Source organism: Mustela lutreola, chromosome 4 (genome assembly GCF_030435805.1).
Source record: "Mustela lutreola isolate mMusLut2 chromosome 4, mMusLut2.pri, whole genome shotgun sequence".
NCBI classification, from domain to species: domain Eukaryota; kingdom Metazoa; phylum Chordata; class Mammalia; order Carnivora; family Mustelidae; genus Mustela; species Mustela lutreola.
In genome coordinates, this window is record NC_081293.1 from 131,148,785 (window position 1) to 131,172,720 (window position 23,936).

At 41.1% G+C, this 23,936-nt stretch overlaps 1 protein-coding gene across 4 annotated transcripts in view; it reads right to left on the bottom strand.

Annotated features, from left to right (window-relative positions):
• Positions 1-23,936, bottom strand: part of CDK6 (cyclin dependent kinase 6) — a 243,913-nt gene that overhangs the window by 109,977 nt on the left and 110,000 nt on the right. For all 4 annotated transcript variants that reach the window (XM_059171112.1, XM_059171113.1, XM_059171111.1 and 1 more), the window contains exon 4: positions 19,104-19,271. In XM_059171112.1, coding sequence (XP_059027095.1) covers positions 19,104-19,271 — 168 coding nt within the window. The remainder of the gene's footprint in view (positions 1-19,103; positions 19,272-23,936) is intronic.

Here is a 23,936-nt window from a genome sequence, read left to right on the forward strand (position 1 = left end):
TTCCTGTCAAACCTAACCTGATTTTCTTTGGGTAGCAGTATGCTTACCTGCAGTGCAAGTGGTCTACGGGTAGGTAAATGATCCAGTTCTGGGAGAGGAAATGTAAGGCAGAATCTGAAAAGAGCCTTTGGACAAGACTTTCTTCCCCCATCAACCCTCTCTGGCGCCTCCTTCCTTACTCACTGCTTAGACTACAGCTCTATGAGGAGGTGATACCAGAGGCAGCAGCATCCTGACACCTTGAGAGAAAACATGATTCACCGAGGAGGGAAGGATGGAACTTTCCCACTGTGGTTACAGGAGTCAAATGGACACCACTTAGGTCAGATTTTTAAATTATTTCAAGATACCTTATTTTTAAATTATTATTACTCAACACAGGTTTGACTGAGTAATTCTGCACTTGTAACCCAAATGAAATGCTGACACAAATGGGTCCAGAAGAAACCCTGAGCATTCTAGCTTTGGTGATAACTAGGAATAAGGAAAGGAAAATGAAGCAGAATAGCCTGGGACCGTGACTGACATTTTGGTCATAGTCTTGTTTCTGTCACTGGTGGACACCAAGCGGAGATGTAAAGTGAAGGGAAGCAGAATTCGTCACCACAAAACACGTCACTTTGGCTAACGTGACCAAAAGCATGTTACTTGGAAATGAAAGTATTTAAACCCAGCAGATTCAGGAAAAGCTCTTTACTTTCCCCTCCACTGCCTACATTTACACTGGAGAAGGGGCCTGCATCAGGAAGAGAATTATTACCAGAGATACCTTTACTGGAGAAACTTTCTGCATAATAGGGGCTACCTTTGCTTTCTAAAGATCTCCTCTGCCTTCCTGGGAATGGCCTTCCTCTCCTCTGTCTCCCCAGACCCCTACCCCTTTCCTCAGTGCACGGTAATTATTTTAGCCTCAATGATCCTGCTAGTGCCTTTTGGGTGTCATATTTTTATGGAGTTCCTGTATGTACAAAATTTGTTTTTCTGCTGTTAATCTTTTATCAATTTAAATTATTAGACCAGCCAAAGAACCTAGAAGGGGGGGTGGGCAGGGAAAATTCTTTCACCCCTACGGTTGGTGACCACAAAGGGATGGACCTTCAGTGGCTGGACAAGGCCGGCTCTGGGTTTGCTTACAGCTGAGAGATCCTGGGACCTCTGACAAGACTGGCAGAAGGTGAGAATCCTTAACCAAGTCAGTCTCTGGAACCTTGCATGCAGGATCTGACAGAAGTGAGAGTGGGGGAGAGACCTCTGCTTTTTTCTCAGCTCAGATTAACAAGAGAAAATACTTGGGTGAACTTGTTCCTTGAGTCTACGGACTCTGGCAAAAATTTGTTAGGAGTACTAGCTTCCTACTGACACGTTTACTTCCAGAGCTGGCCACCATTTTTGTCTTTTGTGTTGCTTGTCATTGAGGAGGAAAATGACAGGGTCTATCACAGCAGGCACAGGTCCTATGAGCCCACTGTCGGAGCTGGCCTCACAGACCCGTGAGTTCACGGTTCTTAGCAGACAGGCACTGCTGAGACAGACTTCACTGTTTAATGGCACAAGAGGTAAAGGCTATTTCTAACTAGAAGCAAAAAGCCACAAAACAGGTGGGCACAGGCTGAGCACTTAGCTGTTAAAGTGCTTGCCACCCAACTGTGAGACTCCCATGATAGAGTCAATGTAGCGACAGCCGGTGAGTCAGAATCACAGGTAACCTGGCCTTCCAACTCCATCTCTTTGTCTGTCATAAGGTGTCCTGATCCGTAAAGGGCCCATATGGTCTCAGCCTTCACAGTCTCATTCTGGATCCTGGAGGGCTGTATCTTTTCTAATCTCCTTTGGGTTGCCTCTTGTGCCCACGATTAAGCCTTAAGAAGGCTTAATTGATTTAAGGTGCTATTTAGATTAACCTAAGATCCTACTTGTCATTGGTGGAAACTGGACAATGGATCCTCTGACTTGGCTACATTTGAAATAATTTTTTTTTTTTTTTTTTTTTTTTTAAGAGAGCTCTCATCCTAAACAATTGTTTCATTGGTACCTACAGAAAGACTAAGTTGAAGGGTGAATACAGGAATATAAAGGCTAGCTGTAGGGACTTCCTTAATAAGATGGAAGAACAAAAATTAAAACCCACCATCTAATGTAAATTCCCATTCTCTACCCTCTTAATACAAGCCTTTATCCCCAATTCCCTTTCCCTGACCTCTGGATCTCTTGGTCCCTACTCTAAGAACCCCCTTCTCAAAATACAGCCCCACTGCTTCGGCCAAGTCTCTTGGTCCCTCAAACTCCTCTCACTTCCACAGAAAATCCCTCAAACACCCCGCTTCCCATCTGACTTTCTTGTCTTTTTTCTTTTTTTTTAAAATAAGATTTGCAGAAAGCATTCCAGCCTGATCTTCAGATGTGGGGTATACAGGTTACTCATGTAAACAATAAAAGCCAGGAGATAATTAAGCAGAAGTACCAGAAAGGGGTGGTAGGGGTAATGATTCTTCCTACTTTCCAGGGCTCTGTAATCAGGCTCTGCCAGCTTTGGGCCTTCCCATGCAATGTCGTCTGTAAAGGTACCCTGGACCCTCACCTCAAAGAATTCATGTCCTTTGTGAAAGAGTAAATCTTTGAAATTACAAAGCCCTTTTAACCACTTCTTTCAGAAGATCCTACCAAATTCATAGAGGAACTGGAGAGATGAGTGGCCATTCGCAACCCTGCTCACAGGGTCCTTGATTTACTGTGAAGGGGTGCTCTTGTCACCCATGATTATACTGCAGGTACTGGACAAGCGATGGCCTCCTAGGGAAAACCTCCCCTTCACAGAGGAAATAGATATCCGGAATTTCTCCCAGGCCCTCCTACAAATGATCCCAGACATGGAGCAGCCAAGGCCAATGTTCAGGGGCTGATCGAAGCAACAGTAAAAGTCTTTTCCCTTAAAGAAATTGGTTCAACGCTGAACCGTGCACTCGGAAAGGAGGCCTCCGTTAAACACTTTACACAGACTTTTTGAGATGTACTGCATTAAACCCTGAAGCTCTAGAAATCTCTTACTTCTGGGCTGGAAATTCCCCCGATACAAAGAAGCAAGTTTAAGTGGATGGCCCGGTCAATCCCTTGATATTTAGGATACAACCCAGTTTTTTGAGGAATTAGAACCTCTCATCTTGCAAATTTCGACACAGCCAGAAATAGGGCTCTAAGAAGCCATTCAAAGCCGACCTATCCTTATGAGTCACCAAACCTCTTCTTTCATGCAAAATACAGGTATTGTAAACATTAAACAGAACTGTCCAGCACTTAAACAAAGGAAAAATTTAAATAGTAATTACCCTAGACTTCTGATAAAAGGCAAATATACTCTCAAAAAACCCATCCAGGAGAAAACCTGGGTATCTTCTTGGTGTCTTTGTGATGTAGATTTTCCACCCTCATTTTCTCGAGGACCTAACAGCCATTCTTTAAAAGGCAAATTTTATGCTTCGGAAGAAACAAAAAGGTGGGAGTAAGTATTTGGATATTGGGCAAAGGAAAAAAAATCCTCTATGTCCTCTCTACAAATATTTTTAAGAGCTTTAGCTATCTCAGGTGAACTAAAATCATTCCAACTGCCAAAAAATAACTGAATTCAACTGTTCTATAAACTAGTGAGTTTTGTATTGTACCTGTCTCATGGCTAAAATTTTATTTATTTATTTAAAAGATTTCATCTATTTGAGAGAGAGAGAGAGAGAGAGAGAGAGGTGGGGAGTTGGGGAAATGGGGCAGAGGGAGAAACAGACTCCAGCTGAGCAGGGAGCCTAACTCAGGGCCCCATCCCAAGACTGGGCTCGTGACGTGAGCCAAAGGCAGACACAACTCAGCCACCCAGGTGTCCCATGGCTAAAAAAAATTTTTTTTAAAAGATTTTATTTATTTATTTGAGAGAGAGAAAGAGAGAACACAAGAAGGGGAGGGTCAGAGGGAGAAGCAGACTCCCTGCTGAGCAGAGAGGTTGATCCAGGACTCCATCCCAGGACTCCAGGATCATGACCTGAGCCAAAGGCAGTCGCTTAATCACCTGAGCCACCCAGGCATGCCCCGTGGCTAAAATTTTAAAACAAAAGCTGTAAGTCTCTGTTTGCATCTGCTTGTATGCTTATATGTGTATGTGTATTATAGATGTGTGATATATTTCTGTCTCTGGATGTTATTGCCAAAATTAATACTGTAAAGAGCTTTAGTTAATGGACTTAAAATTAAGCACTTATAAATAAACTGAATATTCCCTAATGTTCTCAGAAATATAACAGAAACTAACCCAAATATTTTTTAGGTTTATGTGATCTGAAAATACTATTAAAGCTAGTTTAAGTTGTTTTAATTAAAATAGACATGTCTTTAGAGTTATCAATACTGAATATAATGCAGGCATTTAACTTTTACTTGACTAGTAAACTCAGGAAGAGTAAGTTCATGTTAAAGGGCTGACAAAAATCTGAAAGCAAGAGAAATAGCTTGGGGTGATGGCAGAAACTTTGTCTAATGTCTCATGAAGTTTTTGTGGGGAGTTGAAACAACTCTTGGGAGCAAGTGATTTAGACAGAGGTAAGTGAGATAACGAGTTTTTTAGGTGAACTTTTTACCAATAGTTACGTTTTACGTTATGTATACTTAAAAATAGCTTCCCAAATCTCTTTGTTAACTTGAAACTTTCAAGTTCTGCTAAGTTAAATTAAATGATGGGAAGCTCAATGAACATCTAGATCATTTCCAAATAAAATAAAATAAAATACTGAACACTAATTATGGAATATTAGTTTATCTACTTTTGTTTTTTTATTATAGAGGGACTAAAGATAAATTTGGGTCCATTTGTAAACATGTCTTGTATCATAATGAAAGACTAGTATTCTTTTTTAAAAATATCATTTATTTGAGTGAGCAAGAGTGGGAAGGTGGAATCGGAGGGGCAGAGGAAGAGGCAGAAGCAGACTCCCTCCCTGACCAGCAGAAGCTGGATGCAGGGCTCTATCCTGATTCCAGGGCCTCTGAGATCATGACCTGAGACAAAGTCAGATACTTAATCAATCGAACTACTCAAGCACCCTTGAAAGACTATACTATTGAAAAGCATATGCTTCTAGAAATCATGAAATGTATTAATAAATCTCCCAATCTAAAGAACGCTGCTGTGAGAGTTCATAACTGCTCACTCACTAGTTTTCACTAGAAAATTAAGGCTTCTAAAGGTCTAAAATTTTAATTAATACATGTAATTAAAGCTACTAGAAATAATAAGCGACACCTCTGTCTGTAAGGAAAGTAGCATGGGTTTTTGGCTTAAAAAAAAAAAAAAAAGCATACAAGGTATGGAGATTAGTTTGTGAGAGAAAAGAAAGTAAATTTGTCCTAAAAATAAAAGTGGGTTGTTTCAGAATGGGGAAGAGGAGAGTAAGGGACAGAATGGTATAGAAAGTTGGCAAGGGAAAGAAAGAAGAGAGAAAGGATTTTACTTGGTGTAACCAAGCTGCCTAAAGCGGAATTGCTATAAAAGTTTTTAAAAATAAGCTTTAATATTAATGGCTTGGCACTATCAGATTCTGAAATGGCCATATTCATTAAAGCAACAATGAAATACTACCAAGTACCTATTAGAAGGGCCAAGATTCAAAACACTGACACCACCAAATGCTGATGAAGATGTGGAGCAACAGGAACTCTTGTTCCTGCTGGGGCAGGGCATGGAAAATGTTACAGCTACTTTAAAAGACAGTTTGGCAGTTTCCTGGGGGCACCTGGGTGGCTCAGTCTGCTAAGCCTCTGACTCTTGATCTCAGGGTCATGAGTTCAAGCCCTATGTTGGGCTCTATGCTGGGCATGGAACCTACTTTAAAAAACAAAAAAAGGCATCTGGCAGTTTCTTATAAACAAAACATTTAAAAAAGGGGGAAATGTGCATATTCTTCATCTTTTGGTAATGCAATTTCTTGAAAATTAGCCTACAAAAATATTGGTATTTGAGTGAGAACCTGTAAGCCCAAGGATGCCCAATGCAGCCAAACAAGGAGAAACTACTGCAAGGTTCATCCTAGGAGACCAGGTGAAAAATGTCAGGCATATTCACACAGTGAAGGTAAGGGAATAATAAATAAGCTACAATGTTAGATATGGAAAAATGTGCAAGATAAATTGTAAAAAGTCCACAAAAGATTCTGAACAAACAAAAATAATGTACATTTATACTATAAGCAAACTGTCTCCACATGCAGAGAATTGCATAAAAATATAAAAAGGGGTAAATGTTCATTCACCAAATGGTTAACAGTGGCTTTTTCTGGGAGGAAACATTATTGAGAAGCTTTTCTTTACTTTTTTTTTTTTTTTTTTAAACTACCTGGGTTGTTTGAATTTTACAATAACTGCAGCAATTAAAAAAGAATGTAGATTTAAAAAATTGACTGAGGAAGGAAAAGGGTTTAGAGGAGGGTTCTGACTCATGCATACACATGCCACAGAGGAAATGGAAGAACATGTCTCTGGATTTGGTGAATTGTATCTTACAAATAGAGTGGGCCCCCCTTATCTGTGGTTTTGTCTTCTGTGGTTTCAGTTACCAGTGGTCAACTGTAGTCTGGAAGCAGATGATCATTCTGAGGTATCATCAGAAGGTCAACAGAAGCCTAAAGCTACGTCACAGTCATTCCCCTCATGTCATTGCATCACACAGGCATTTTGTGCCCTCACATCATCACCAACAAGGGGAGGAAAGACGAACATACAGTACAAGATATGCTGAGGGAGACCACATTCACAGAACTTCTACACATTTATTATTACCGTTTTATTTTTATTAGTTATTGCTGCTAATCTCTTAGGGTGCCTGATTTAGAAATTAAACTTTATCATAGATATGTATGTATAGGAAGAAACAATAACATAAATGGGGCTGCCAACTGTCGGCAGTTTCAGGATCCGCTGGGAGTCTTGAAACGTATCCCCTGTGGATAAGGCAGGGCTAATTCTAATGCTGTTTCTCTCTCAAAAATGTCTCCTGTCCCCCCTTTCATATGCATGTTCTCTCCCTCTCTCGAATAAATAAATAGTCCAAACTAAATTCTTTAGAAAGTCTCCTGATACCAAGTTTCTAAACATAAAATTACACAGAAAATGAATGCTTTAAATATCAGTTGTTTAAAGTGATTGATGAATATCATATGACTAACAATACTTGTGAACTATAATTAAATACTGGGAAAATCTGATGCCTTTAAAAACAGGAGCACATAAACCACCAATGAAAAAGAAACCTGACAGAAAATACAAATTTTCTGATACTCTAGGTATGGTAGCAGCAACATGCCATTTAGCTCCATGTCCTAAAATCAAAGAGTTCTTTTAGATACAAAAGTAGAACAAAAGATATAAAAGATATATATATATATATATATATATAGACTGACTCGCTATAAAACTGGTAAAGAAAGTTCACACCTGAAGAAGCTTTACTCACCTCAAGCGGATTATTCAACCTTGTAAAAAATCTTCAATGTTCTTTTCTTTCTTTTTTCTCTTTTTAAGATTTTGCTTACTTGAAAGAGAGAGACAGAGCTACAGAGGGAATATAAGCGGGGGAGTGGGAGAGGGTGAAGCAGGCTTCCCACTAAGCAAGGAGCCCAACGTCGGGGTCGACCCCAGGACCCTGGGATCATGACCTGAGCCAAAGGCAGATGCTTAATGACTGAGCCACCTAGCCCCCAAATCTTAAATGTTCTACTACATTTTTAATCTTAACTTGCCAGTAAAAGGGACGACTGTGGCCAATTTGTGTTTGGGTAAAAGAAGAACATGTGAGTCTTAACACTTTTATTTCATTTTATTTATTCATTTTTTGGTGGGGAAGGGTAGAGGGAGAGAGAGATTCTCAAGCAGGCTCCAAGCCCAGCACAGAGCCTGACATGGGGCTTGATCTCATGACCCTGAGATCATGACCTGAGCGGAAATCAAGAGTCGGATCGACTTAGCCACCTAGACAACTGCCCCCCCACCCCCATTTAACACCTTTAAACTCCCAATAGACTTTTTGGCTATTGTTAACTACTGCTGCACATGCAGTAAGAAAGTGAGTGGCCAGACAGAATAAGAAGCTTTACATAATATATATAATCCTGAAATGGTTTAAGGAAATGCATCTTTATCTATTAAGTTATATTATATATTTTTAAAAGATTTGCTTATTTATTTGAGGGAGAGCAAGGGGATCAGTGGGGAGGGGCAGAGAGTGTCCACAGCAGACTCCCTGTTGGGGCTGGGGGGCTGGATCTCATGACCCTGAGCCAAAATCAAGAGTTAGTCACTTCACAGAGTGAGCTGTCCAGGAGCCCCTATTAAATTATATTTTAATTTTGCACAGGCTCTTTTTGAAAAACCTTTGCCACGACCCCATCTGCAAAGTACTTGATTATTTATCTATTTTACACATGAGGGTTTTTTTTTTTTTTTTAAACTTAACACAGTTCTCTTAAAGCTATATTATGTTTTAGAACACAAGATTTAGTCATTACTGTAACTCCACTAAAAATATTTCCCCAGGGTCGCCTGGGTGGCTCAGTGGGTTAAAGCCTCTGCCTTCGGCTCAGGTCATGATCCCAGGGTCCTGGGATCGAGCCCCGCATCGGGCTGTCTGCTCCGCAGAGAGCCTGCTTCCTCCTCTCTTTCTCTCTGCCTGCCTCTCTGCCTACTTGTGATCTCTGTCTGTCAAATAAATAAATAAAATAAAATAAAATTTAAAAAATATCTCCCCAATTTAGGTTATTATTGATACGTTAACTATTTAATGTTAAAAACAGTTAAGGCCAGATAAAGCATCATTGAGACCTAGCATACTCTGATAATACCTAACCAACTAACTACCAGTCATGCACCTGAGCAAAAGCAATCAAGTCTTGGTTTTCCAGAATGCCACTGAAATATAGTCACAAGGTTTAGCAATTGAGAGTGATCCATAAAATAAGTTTGATTCCTGGTGCTATAATTTCAAAATGGATGCAGATACAAGTTGTAATGACACCTTTCAGGGAAGCTGACGTTTAGGAGAAGCATTGCTTCCCCAATGCACTCTGTATCCCCCAGTGCATCCTCCCTCCACCTCCCCGACTCTGAAACCTCTTATTTCAGAACACACACACACACACACACACACACACACACACACACACACACGGGCTCCCCCTTTTACACTCACAGAGCAGCACAGTGTGCCTGTGTGTTGTTACCCCAAGTGCTTAAACGGATATGACATCTACTTCTATTAGAGGCAAATTAAAAGTGCACAGGAAAGGAATGCCCAGCTTTATCCTAGAGAGTCTGGCTGACTTCAGGGAGGAGACGGCATCTGCACTGTCTTGAGGAATGAGTAGGTATCTGTGAGACTGAGAAGGGGGGAAAGGCGACAACGATCTAAGTGGAGAGAGAATGCCTAAGGCACGAGGCACAGCATCTAATCGCATGCTGTTTCAAGCAGGAGGACAGAGGTCTGGAGTGGCGAGAGCACAGGGCGTTCGGACGGGTTTGGGGTGGTGGGACAGCAGGGATGGAGAGGAAACTTAGGAACAAACTGCTGCAGAGTATCTAGACTTTCTAACCTGTGGGCAATGGGGAGTCCGTGGCAATTTTCACTCTTTCTTTCTCCCTAAGCTTACTGGTTTCCCATAGCGGGTCTACGCTCCGCAGCCCCTCCCACAGCTTTTTTCTATAAGCCAGTCTTGGCTTTCCAGGAAAAAGCAGCTCTGCTTTCCTGACTGACTGTAATCCTGCTCTTTCATCCACTCTGGAAGGGTGGGACTTTACAGTCATCTAAGGAAATGTTCATGCACATATGTGAAGACCATCTTTTTTGGAATGTATCTCATCTTCTTCACAGTAACTTTTTCCATTCTTCAGAAAGTTTTAATTGTAATTTTTCTAATCTGCTTTTCCTAAACTAGTAAAAGCTAGTTTTCTGGAACTAGGTTACAGACAGACTTTGGCCCATTTAACAAGGTCAGACTGTTTATTCTTGACAGAATTCTTTCCCACTGTAAAAAGGTACTTTTAAATGCCACATTCCAAGAGCGGTGCCAGTAAGCCACTGAAGCATATTTTCCCACAAGAACTGATACCATGTGCGGTCCCCACCTCACTGAAATCACCCGGCGTTACATAAGGTACAGATAGTATTCAACGTCACTGTGAAATCTATCAACCAAAGTCTACCAGCAAGCATTCAGAAAACACATCTTTCCATGCGTTTCAAATCATCGTAACCTTTCAAAAGTAATCAAAACAAAAAGAAGAAAGAAGAAAGGGAAGGGTGACTTTAGAATATTAAAAAAAAAAATTTTTTTTTTAAGATGGCAGAAGAATAGAAACCTTGTAGCTTTATATAAGTATCCAAACCTAGAAGTAGTAGAGACTTTTTCTCCCTTATTTTGGGGCTTTTATGGCCAAGTTGTTAAATTTACAGCCCCACTTTTAGATTCTGCCAACCTTCAAAATAAATATATGAGCAGCGCTAAAGTAAATTCTCCTACGCTTTCCCCTTCTTTCTTTTGGATGTTTCCCTGAGACCTGAAGGTAGATTATTCCTCCACAGCCAACTGTAAAATTTAACATTCAAATTTATGAGGGATTTAAAAATCATCAGTATCCTTACAGACACCCGGGGCAACAATGTCACTCAAATTCTGTGCTTCATGCACTGGAGGAAAGGAAAACAGAAAGCGGGAGCAACAAGAGGAATAGCTCAGCCACCCAAAGAGCATCACTCAGAAACAAACGTGCCATCTTAGCAAGAAGGTCGATGAAATAGGAAAGATAATTCATCATCACAAAGCAATCATATAAAAGTCTGAGCTTTACTTTTAGAAAGACCTTCACAGATGAACACAAACATGTACCTAATCTACCTCATCTCCCTAAGAACCCAAGTCAACTAAATAAGAAACTACAACGCAGACATTCTCAACCTTTTCCTGTAACATCATGGTTGTTCCAAAGATCCCTAGACATCTTAATTTTTAATTAAAACATACCATACAGAAAATATTAAGTGTATAAGCGGGGGAGGTGTATGAAGGTTTGTGATCTTGAAGGAGGATGAAGGACAATGATTATCTGAAAGTTAGGAATGGCTGCCCAGACAGACATTCAAAGCGCAAATGCTACTTCTCAGGGCTCAAGTTGCTATGAGGAAGTGAAGCACGCAATTGGGAAGATAGGCTAATAAAAGTCACGTCTAAAACAAAACAACACAAAAAACAAAACAAAACCTCCTAAAGACCCCCCCAAAAAACCCAACCCCAAACAAAAAAATCAAAAACAAATAAAACAAACAAAAAACAAAAACAACAACAAAAAAACCCTAACCCAAAACTAAAACAAACAGAAAATAAAGCAAAAAAACCCCAAATAAAAACCCAAAAAACAACCACACACACAAAAACACAAACACTTTAGATGCTTATAACTGATGATGCTGTGACCCCAGCAGCAACATGGAAAATGTGGTTGGAAATTCATTCACTGATTCACTGGTGAAAGCCGGGAGCTGGGGAAGAACTTAATGAAGTTCAAGGAGTAGTGAGAAATTTAGTGCGGTTAGACAACAGGGAATAGGTGTTGATGTGAATGGGGCTGGTCTCTGAGTGGGAGGGCAGGAGGGTAGGGTTGGGGCTACACTACAAAAAGCCTTCGCACGGCACGCTTACAGGGTTGGCGTTCACTCTTCAGACACTGAAGAATCGTGAAGATTCATTTTATTAACTCATCACGTATTTATCAAGTGCCCACCATGTGTCAGGAAGGTGCTGTGGGAAACACTAGAATAGCATAAGATGTGGATTGAAGGAATAAAAATGGATATATCCAATGTAACAGAAGTTCAGTAACATATCTCAACAAAGGAACGTACACCAGGAGTCTGTCAAAACCAAAGCAAAGTGATGACACTGCCACCTCTCCTCACCTGGATGTAAGTAAAGACATTTATAAAACCACAGAAGCTCACATATCCTAAGAATATGTGAAAGAGAAGGTAAAAGTACAAGTTACAGAAACATTGTTTTACATTCAGTTCCAAGGACTGTGCCTTCTACTCCTCTGGATGAACATGAACATATCTGAGTTAGGCAAATTTTGGGGAGATGAATTAAAAGATCTCATTAAATAGGCTATTCTGACCAGCCCCTGACCAAGCAAAGAAGGCACATTCCCGTAAGAGTTATGGGTTAAACATAAGACCCAACAAAACTTCTTCCATCTTCTGGATCCCTGAGAAAACTTTGCCTGCAAAACCTTTCTATAGTACTTGGTCTTGTCAACCTTAAGTTAGTGCTTGGTCTGGACACTCAGACTGGGCCTCAGGTTCTGAGATTTGAATGGCTTCACACAGGGTGTTTCCATAACAGTATCTGAAAAATCAGGTGACAACCAGACCATGTCTATATGGTACCTTGACAGGACATGGTGGCCAAATGGATACATGGAATCAGAGAACATCCTGTCCTTTCTTCGAGTAAAACACCCTTCAGGCAATAGCATTACAGTTAAACTGTTTTCATCCAGAATTAACTGGCAACAGTGATCACTTAGGAAGGAGTTAGAATTAGGTGAGTCAAATGAATGACTATTGTTTATAAACAAGGAAAGCAGTCATTTCATTAACTTCACAAGTATACATGGTTCAGCTATACACCCACGTGAACAGACATACACCCACACAGCAGCCTTCCGTACAGCATGGAGATGCTCAGCTTCCGACACAGGAGAAATTCTCACCGCAGTCTTCAATGCTTGCCTTCACTGGGGAGGCAGAGTTCACCTATCAGATGGCAACTCAAAATGGGTTTTACTGCCACTGAGAATGTGCGCTGAAGGATCTGGATGGGTTCTCATGTTTGTGTTGGCTCTGGCATTTTCCACGTACCCAGCCCTGGGAATCCTAAAGAAAACGTGTCCTGTTCCCAGCTCTGTGCACTGCCCCATTGTGTTCCACTTCCCTCACTGGTGAAAGTGAAAACGAAACCAGCACAAACACTCCATTGTTCACTATGAAATATGTACTGGCAACTGGAAATGTTCACAAAACAGACCTGGTTGTGTCATGGCAAGGGGATGTGGAGTGGGGAGGGAGTTACAGGAGCCTTTCCGGCTTCAGAGGTGTGTCCTGCACTTTCGCTGAGGTGCTGAGGCGACAGACCTTTGGGTTTTTTCCATTATACTTGACTCAGGCTCCTGGTCTGATTTACTCAGTATGCACTGGCAGCGTCTGCAGGCTTCTGTGGGAGCAGCTCGGCTGCCTGAGCTGAGGCACAGACCTTGCCAGGTCTCCGTAGGAAATACAACACGCACGAAGAGGAAACAAGCATCAACAATTTATTTGCTCCTGTAAAAGATGACATTGTTCTGCCATCTTTGGTCCCACTTCACTTTGTCAACTTGGTGGTGCTGGCAGGGTACTGTGAAGTGAACTATTTCAAACACAAACAGAAAGCGAGTGCAGGCTGGGGGCTGCTGTGTTCCAGCAGGTTCCCTCAGGACAATGCTGCTGACCTCTCTCAGCATCTCACTGCCCTGCAAGGGTGCGCGAGGAGAGCTTCCCTGATCCCCAGCCTACAAGGGTTCCTCAGACACAGGACCCAATCAGACTGTGTCCCTTCCCTTTACTGGATGTCAGTTTCTATCTATTCATTTCTTTTTGTGATCATTGTGATGAGATCATGAACTCCATGAAAGCAAAGACTGTGTCCACTTCTAGTCCACATCATCCCTCAGGTTCACTGACAGTGGTCGGCACACGGAAAGGCAGCAGCAATTATCTGCTGACTGAATGCTCAGTCCATTTCATGACTCTCCTCCCTTAGGTTTATCATCAAGTTTTTGAATATGCACTGGTTCTCTAGTGTTTACTAAATGCTACCAAACTAGGGTTAGAGTAGGAAACCACCCATTGCTGAAGGCGTGAGAGTGGGATGTGAGGAATTGGAGTTTTTATAATACTTGAGGTTTTAAATAAATGAATGATCTTAAATAATTTGGGGAATTACTCTCCAAGTGAATCCTTCTAATTTGTAGGGCTGTCAAATGAAGTATTCCATGTTTACTGTTTATTTGTTGTTTTTTGGTGATTTCTACAGAGAGGAAGATGTTTTCAGAACAAGTCTCTCTCTCTTTTTAAGATTTTGTTTATTTGAGAGAGAGAGAGAGCGAGCGAGCGCAAGCATGGGGAGGGGTAGAGAGAAAATTCCAAGCTGACTCAGCGCGGAGCAGGGACCCGGTCGCAGGACTGGATCCCATGGCCCTGAGATCACAATCCAAGCTGAAATCAAGAGCTGGATGCTTAACAGACTGAGCCACCCAGGCAGCCCCACAAGTATCTCTTAATAGAATAGATGATATTGGGGGGCGGGGGAGACTCTTGGAGAGGGGAATTTAATTCATTTAGTGAAAATTTCATTAAGTCATTACAAAAACGGGAGAATTTCTTACTCTTCCATTATGGTACAAAGTGGAATTCTCCTCCAAACTGTGTATTACACACAAACACTGGAGGGAAAATGCTAATTGTACCTTTTGTCTAATGGTTGTAGAAAGGCCCTCCAATTGCCCTGAAAAGTCACTGTAAGGCTTGTTCACTGCAGAGCAGAGATAGGTATATGGCAGGCCATTCCTGAACTTGACCTCTGCATGTGAAGTTACAGAGACACTAACAGGCACAACCTCACTTTAAGGTGTAGAATCCTCTCTCTCCACAGGCAGCTTTCTGATGACTGTCCTGGGAGAGCGTCTGGGTCTTCTGGCAATGACATCTGGATATAAAACTATTAACACTGGCATTGCTCTGGACGGTCCTTGAAAAGTTCCATGTTTGGTGAGTGTAGCATGGTGTGTGCATGGCTGGGATTATACTCTTGGTGATTTTTAAGGGGGCAGACACACACAGGAGTGAATCAAGAGAATGCTTGGGTTTTCCTAAGCAACAATCCATTTATAAGATGTTCAAGTCTGCACACGTGTGGCAGAAGTTTTATTCTGAGGTCTACATAAAAAAATCATTGAGCCAGGGGAAGCCTGGGTGACTCAGTCCCTTGAGCATCCGACTCCTGATTGCGACTCAGGTCTCGAACTCAGTCAGGGTCCTGAGATTGAGCCTATACTGGGATCTGTGCTGGGCATGGAGCCTGCTTGAGATCCTCTGTCCCTCTCCCTTTCCCCTCTCTCTGCTCTCTATTTCTTTCTCTTAAACAACATGACCACCACTACCAACAAAGGTAATTTAGCCAGGAGGTACAAGTTCATGCCTCCATGTTCTCTACTGTGTCAAAAATGTGGCATGAGCTAGTTGCTTTTAATAAGACTTAAAATATATTTTAAAAAATACACTGTTGGAACTTTTGTGGACTTTCTGGTTGCCCTTTGTAGGACCCAGTAACTCCACAGAACACAGTCTCACGTCCTCTGAGGTACTGGCCTACGGTGTGAGGAGGAGGAAGGGAGTGAGGGCGGGAGGTGAGAGCCAGAATATTAGTTCAATTTAAATTAGTTACATTTCCCCAAGCTGTTTACAATCTGTTTGGTGAGTTCAGACTCAACCTGGTCACAAACTGCTTATCCGAGTCTCAGTTTCCCCACCTGCCAAACGAGGCAGTTGGTAGGTGAGTTCTCCAAACACTGCATCCAACGGCAATAGTACCGTGTCACCCTGCGTGCTGCGTAGACCAATTCAGGAAAACAGTAATAAACATTTGACAACACAGAACTATGAAGACTGCTCCCTCCTTGGGCTGCGGGTCACAGTGCTTCATGATGATCAGAGTCATCATCACACTGCTGGTGATGTCCCAGGTCCTGCTCCTCAGACTCTCCGCGGCAGACCTGTGAGCACAACCACGTGTGACCAAAACTGCTGGCCGAGTGGTCGGTTGCTCTTTCTCTCTTTTATCCTGACAGACGAAAATGAGTTGCACCATACACTGCATAAGACATGGAAAGTACTTAGAAATGTCGACTTTAGAACGACTCTAAATATCATTTTAGCTAGCCTTGCAGTCATTCCACTGAATAAGCATGTATTACTCAAACACTTCTGTCACCGAGATTATATAACCCATGAGTCATGATTCTTATACACGTCACTTCCATGTAATGGAAAGAACCTCCCTGTAACCTACTCTCTTCATCCACAAACGTCGTAGTATTTCAATACTGGTCATAGGAATTGATGCTCACGGTTTCAGAGACATTTCTGATAAAAAGAGCCCACGGCAGGTATTAGGGGTAACGGGGGTCCCACCGCGCTTCACAGCCCCAGCTCCTTCCTGCAGCACAAGATCTCACACACACAGTTATGTGCGTCCCAAGCCCAATGTGCCTGCAAACTGCTGCCCTCAGACTTGGGTGAACACATAGGTGGTACAATCTATCGTCCGGAGGAAGGACCCATTCGGTCAGGGAACTGCAATGCCCTGAGTGTGGTGGGGTGAGGGTAGGGGTCTTGGACTCCAGTCAGAGTATCTCCAGCTGGATTTGATGCTCCACGGACAGAGGCCCAGCTGGCACAGGGCCAGTGTGGGCTCCCCGCAAGTACGAGATCCAGGCCAGGGGCCCTGCCTGCCTGAGTCTAAGGCATTCATGGTAGCCATTCGCATCTTCATTCTACTATCTTTAAATAAACAGGTTACTGTTACACAGCCTAAGTCACGCATCACCCACAGCTATGACTATGGTCCACTCTTATAAGAACTGCCCTCAATTTTTTCTCAAAAGACCAATTCCTTCAAGGAGCATACAGCCTGATACAGAGGACCCTAAAAATAATTACAAACAAGCTAGAAAACAGTACTATGAAAGACATGAGTAAGATGTCCCTCTGGAAACACTGAGGGACTGATTTCTGCAGGGAGTACCCGAAGGGGACATCTGAGTCTGGCTTTGGAAGAGAACGAAGGTAGCAGCATTTCTCATGGCCCTAAGATGGGAGTTTCGAATCAGTTAACTTGTAATTCCTTTAACATTCCACAGATTAAGTTGATTCCCAGGTCCTGTGTGACATAACCCACTAAAAAATGTTTATTTCCAGGAAGTGGAGTGCAGTCTTTTCTCTTCAAGAAATTCTAAAAATAAATACCAGTTCAGTCTGAAAAACTGATTTTAAGTCTTTATATATCACCACGTCTATGTTAACTAATGCATCACTAAACTAAATGGACTTTTCCTTAAATAGAAAAACAGAAAACAATGGGAAAAATTTTAAATGCAGTACCCTTTAGGAATCATAACCTTTATTACCGACATTAAATTCCAGCTATCATTCTTGCAAATAACGTCCAATTTGTTGCAGTGTCTTTCCCAGCTGCTAGTATTTTTTACTTTCTATCACCACAGGAAATACAGAATATAGAGTACAAATCAGACATTGAAAAATCAGGTATTTATGACAACTCCTTCCCTTTTCTCTATGAAATAATCTGTCTACATTTTCCTGCCTGAACATATCAACTTTCCGCAAGAATGGAATGTTAATTGATGTTACGCACAAGCTGGGCTATCATTCCTCAAATTTAGTAAGAAAAAAAAAAAAAAAAACCACCCAGAAAACAAACAAAAAATCCCCAAACAAAACCAACTGGGTTTCCTGTTTTTATTTATGGTTTTTTGTGCCCATGCTTCCCTCAATGAAAGTACTCAAGGAGCTCAGCTCCTTCCATTTGCTCCCCTGATAACCACTGGAATGACAAAGCCTATTTTAAGCTTTTCCTCAGGGACTCCAAACACCATGCACAACTATATTCTAGGGAAGCCCACAGCCTACCTAACCCTTCCCACCAGGGAAACCCACAGACTCAGCAGTTCGGCTGTGATCTTATATGAATACAAGGGCTCACTCAACCCAGCCCAAAGCTGAGGCGTATCCTTTAAATACAATCTACTGTCTTGTCTTCTGAAAAGTATGATTTATCTTTCAACAATGGTGACACACTCCAAGGAAGCTTCTGTAAAAATTCTGATGCCCCAGGTAAAGCATAAAATGCTGAGAAAGTATGTGGTCTTACATGTCCAAGATGTAGTCTCCATATTCTGGGGGTGGGGAAATGGAACATTTTTGTAAACTAGACATTTTCCTAAGACAAGTTACCTCAGCGAATGTCTAACTGCCCTTCTGTCTATTTCTCAGCTGAGGCATTACTGGAATTTGGGTAAACAATTCTTTGGTGGGCAGAGTATCAGCCTCCTTGTAGCCACTGCCATCCCTCAAGTCATTAGGATGACCAAAGATGCCGCTATAAATTTCTCAACAGTGCCCTCCACCCAGGACCGTGTGGCCCCTCATTGAGAATCGCTTCAAGGCTAGAGATGGACTATGTAAAAAATGGCATACTGACCCAAGAAGAGTCTTTCTCTTAAGGTTTAATCTAATGCTTTGAAGACAATTTTTATAGTCTTCATGGACCCAAGGGGATTCTCAGCATCAACCTCCTACCCCAAGGAAGTAGGACAGTAGAGGGACATTCCTTGGCTTTTTGTATTTCCACATGAATTCACTACATGTAAAACAGGTCTTTCAAAGATAAATATTATCAGTGCCTACTGATAGGCAGCGGTGCGCTTGGCGGGGTGGGAGGGATGGGTGCTGCTTGTTCATGGGGCATCCTGGTTCACTGTAAATTTAATTTCTTCTTCATAGTCAGCACCAGAGCTTCAGAAGAGAGCTTTCACGAACAGACAGATCAACATTCCTGGAGCTCTTCCTCCCTAAACCCTTGAGCTGTGTTTCCCCAGACTCTCTGTATGCAGCTCTGAAAACAGTGGTTATGAGAAAAAGCATTTGGAAATTTTTAACTGATTCCTTTCTAGTGGCGACAACATAACAGACTATTTCTGCAATGGATCCTGTCCGTGACGAGCCAAGTCTGGATGTGCCTGTAGTTGTAAGCAAAACCCTTTCTTTCTAGCCCTGCTTTTTAAAGGGCGCAAAGACATTTTGTACCCCAACCCGACCAGAGGCAGTGATAATCTCAGGGGCATGGTATGGGGGCAGTACATCATTTAATAGAGGAAATATAAGCTTAATGAAACAACAGCACATTCCCACTCACCACTGAGGTAAGAGCCATCTGGAAACTGTAGATGCGGGCAAGGCCGAAGTCAGCCAGCTTTATTTGTCCGCTGCTGGTCACCAGAATGTTCTGCGGTTTTAGGTCACGATGCACTACTCGGTGAGAATGAAGAAAATCTAGACCTCGGAGAAGCTGAAACATCATGTCCTAAATAAAATGAAAAAAGAAAATCAAGAAACTGTCAAAACAGAATTCAACATGCGGAATCATTAGCATTGGAAAGCATTTGACAAGTGTTTACGGAAGAAATCCATCTGTCTCCCTTCCCACCTCTCCAGTCTCCCAGTCTCAAGGTCACTAACAAAAAATTTCACAATGACCTGTATTCTATGAAAGGAAAATTTAAAAATAGTTTCAGGTGGCACTGGAAATATTCTGGAGGAAGAATATCAAACTGGTGTCTATAGTAAACTGGGGGGAGGAAGTAAGCAGTAAGACCGAGATACTTTTTATTTCATGAATTTTTATACGGTTTAATACGTTACTTACACAATTAAAACCAAGTAAACGGTAGTAATATAATGGGAATCCCTATTATTTTTATAACACCTAACACTAAGCAATCACTACATGTCAAGCACTGTTCTAAACACATTCTGTTTAGGAACTCAATATACAACCCAACACTGGGTTAATGATAGCATTACCCTCATTTTATAGGCCAAGAAACTGATTCACAGGTATATACAATTATCTCAAAGTAACAACACTAGCCAAGAAGTCAGTCGTGATTCAAACCACAGTCTAGAAAAAGTGGGTTCAAATCCCCAAAGAACTCCTTTATTAGATCAATGACAGAATGAGTACATAAAGCCAAGTAAGCCATTTAACGTCCCCCAAGCCTCCATTCCCATCTGTAAAACGGGAAAGCAACAAAACTTACTTCACAGGATCATTGTTTGTAAAGCATTTAGCAAAGTAGTAAGCATTCAATAAATGGAAGCTCTTAATGCTATCACTACCAACCAGCATGGATCCGGCAGCAGGGGGGACTTCCAAAAAATAAACCAATGTCTTATCTTTCTCTAACTTTGGAACTGGTAAAATGAGAAGTTTTAAACCCCAGAAACAGTGTGTGAAAGTAGGAATTCAAGATACTGACTATTTGATCCTTTGAAATCTTGGGTTAACCAGACTGACCTACCCTCCCAAATATTGTACAAATGGTGTATACAAGGGAGGATGGAATTATTTTGTTCATATAAGGATTAGACAAATGGGAAGGCAGCATCATGGGCTTCAGAGCTGGCAGAGGCTGTGCGGACATCCTTGTTCATCAGATGGACCTTATTTGGTTACTGGTTGACAGTACTGGTTTTTCCTTCAGAGCTGGGAGTTCTGTCTTTATGTGAGGTCTTGTTGAAAACCAAAGCCTCAGTTTTCCAGAAAGCGAAGAGAAGACAGGGCTCACTTTTTATAATATTATGAAATTACATGAAGTAACATCTGCCAAGGGCGGGGGGGAGCTTTGTGGAACATGGTAAGCATTCAGTCAGTGACCATCACTCAAGTGTCCTGTTTCCCCAGGGAGACAGACACAAACAACTCTAAGAAAATGTGGCCAATGACAAGGTCAGCGAATCTGCTGAATCCTTAGCATTGGAAATTCAATGTCACAGGTGTATTAGAATCCCTCGGAGATGCCCGTCTATGGACATTCTGAACTAGGAGGGTTTACCTTCTAGGTTTTCAAAGGCAGAACTCTTTAGAGAAAACTGCACTGTTGAGGGTCAGTCCTTTAAGACCTGGGAACCACTGCAGGTCACACACCTCACAATGCACACACTTCTGGTGTGAAAATGAAGCATGTGATGTTTACAAAAGTAGTGGGGCAGATCAGTCATTACCGGAAATGTATGCACATGACTTGTAAGGCCTGGATTTTAAACAGCATGATTAACCTAAAGTAATGCCATGCTAGCCTACCATCTTTCCCTTCTTCTACCCTCAACACCACCCATTTAACACTGCACAAAGAATAAATCGGTTTGGTTCATATTTCAGTGCTCAGATAGTTTAAGCAGGCCATTAACAGAATAAAAATTTTAAAATTTGAACTAGTTAATTAACAGTAAAGCCCATCTAAAGTTTAAAAAAAGCCTGAACTACAGAGTTAAAAAACAAAAAGTGTGTATGGCTTTTATTTGTCTATTTATTTATACAAGATGTACATCTTTCTTAACTACTAAATTGGTACATGCTTAATGCAGAAATTGTTTTAAAAATCCAGAGGATGGGGGAGCCTGGATGGCTCAGTTGGTTAAGCATCTAACTCTTTTTTTTTTTTTAAAGATTTTATTTATTTATTTGACAGAGAGAGAGAGAGAGAGAGAGAGATCACAAGTAGGCAGAGAGGCAGGCAGAGAGAGAGGGGGAAGCAGGCTCCCTGCTGAGCAGAGAGCCTGATGTGGGCCTTGATCCCAGGACCCTGAGATTATGTCCTGAGCCAAAGGCAGAGGCTTAACCCACTGAGCCACCCAGGTACCCTAAGCATCTAACTCTAGATTTCTGCTCAGGTCATGATCTCAGGGTCATGAGATGGAGTCCCATGTGGGGCTCCATGCTCAGCATGCAGTCTGTTTGTCCCTCTCTGTTCCTCTCCCTGTTCTCTCTCTGTTTCTCTCTCAAATAAATAAATAAACAAATATTTTTGTAAAAATCCAGAGGAAGAACATAAATCACTCAAAATCCTATCATTTAGAGAACAGAGAAAACTTTACCATTAAACAATTTTGTCTTTCTGGTCTTTCAAAAATTACAGATGTTGCTATAGTTATAGGAATAAATATATAGTATTTACATCTATATACAACATACAGCACATATAAAAATATTAATATACACATGTATTTATAAATAAAAATTATTATTCTGTACACGTTATTTTGGGGTTGTTTTAAAGGCATTTAACAATTCAATATGAATATTTTTGCCATGTCAACAAAATTCTACTATATATATATTTTTTTTTTAATAGAACATTATTTTTTTAAGATTTTATTTATTTGACAGAGATCACAAGTAGGCAGAGAGGCAGGCAGAGAGGAGGACTTTGGAAGAAACGACAAATCATTACGAAGATACTTGAAACTTGAATAACAAATTTGAAAATATTGTAATTTACACATTATAAGGAGGACAAAAATGATTATCATTGACTGTGGTTGTTTATGCCTTATTTTTTGTTTTTAAGTAGTTAGATTGTTGATGTATATTTTTGTCACTTAAACCTTGAGGCCATGACTTTGTCAACATAGATAAAGCCAAAAATCCAGAATTGTCCGTTGAAAGTTGTCATTTCTGTGATTTACTGTATGGTATAAATTATGTGTTTCGTATCTTTTGGTACTGATTACACCTTGTAGTTGGAAAAAGACCCAATAATATAAGTTTCTCCCATTAGAAAAGCTTGATCTAAGTTTTCAGTTTGCTTGTTTGTTTTGTTTTTAAAGAAATGACAGGACTGAACCTCTAGAACACCTTTAAGAAATGATTACACAGCTTTACAGATTTCTAGTATTCAGAGTGAAGTCCAGAATCTTCTCAGAGTATGTCACCAAGGACAAAACCCCACCCAAAGTCACTGGGAGCCAGACTTCATTCCATGATGGTGTCCTGTTGAAACATACTTCCACGACACCTGCTTCAGAAAGATGGATTGAGGGCCCCAAGTGACTATTTATCGTAAGCAGGACTAGATGTTTAAACCTTTTCTACCGGAATTATGCATTATAATGTTAAAAGGTTTAAATCTGTATTTAACTTAAAGAGCCTTAATTGGCAGTATCTGTAGTTTCATTGCCTTATATCACCAGGATTACTGTGAAATATGTTTCATATAAAATAGATTAATTTAGATTAAAATCTTGAGGAGCTAATTTAAAAGTATGTCTCACAATACTGTAAACTGAGATCGAACAGGTAATAAGCTTAAGAGTCCTTTGAAATGTCTTTGATCCAAGCACTTCTTCTGATTCTGAAGGAAAGGTGTTTTTTCCTGCCATGTTTAGTGTAACAGTTTTATTCGTACATATCATTCTCAGGAATTGGGACCATGTCTTACTCTTCTTTGTGATTGGAGTCCCTGACATAGCTGAGTGTATTTTCCCTTTGAGATTAGGTGTTCCAGTGAAAGACACTAAAGATTGAGGAGGGTTTCCATATCACACTTACTATAAGTCTATAACATGCCTCAAACTGCCTCACAGTTGAATTACTGAAGATCATGAGACTTGAGCGAAAAATTTTAAATCATTTAATTCAAAGCTCACAGAGTTCAAAACTCTTTTGCAGCGGAATATTGTAGGATTAAAAGAAAACCCTGTATGCTCACCAAAAAAAAAAAAAAAAGATTTAATAGCCTAGTAAAATCTGAATACATAAAATCAACTTACCATAAATCTATAAGCATCATTTACATGGAATCAGCATTACATGGGTTGACACTACTTAAACTGTGCTGGTTGTAATAGTTATAAAGGTAACAAGCCATTCTCATGTACCCCAGCCTTTAAATGAAGGCGGACTAGACTCTTGGTAGAAGTTCCAAAATAATATAACTAAAACCAAATAATGATTATGGCATATCCCAGGGAAGAGAACCATGCAGCCATTAAAAATCATGTTCTAGGGACGCCTGGGTGGCTCAGTTGGTTAAGCAGCTGCCTTCGGCTCAGGTCATGATCCCAGCGTCCTGGGATCGAGTCCCACATCGGGCTCCTTGCTTGGCAGGGAGCCTGCTTCTCCCTCTGTCTCTGCCTGCCATTCTATCTGCCTGTACTTGCTCTCGCTCCCCCTCTCTCTCTGACAAAT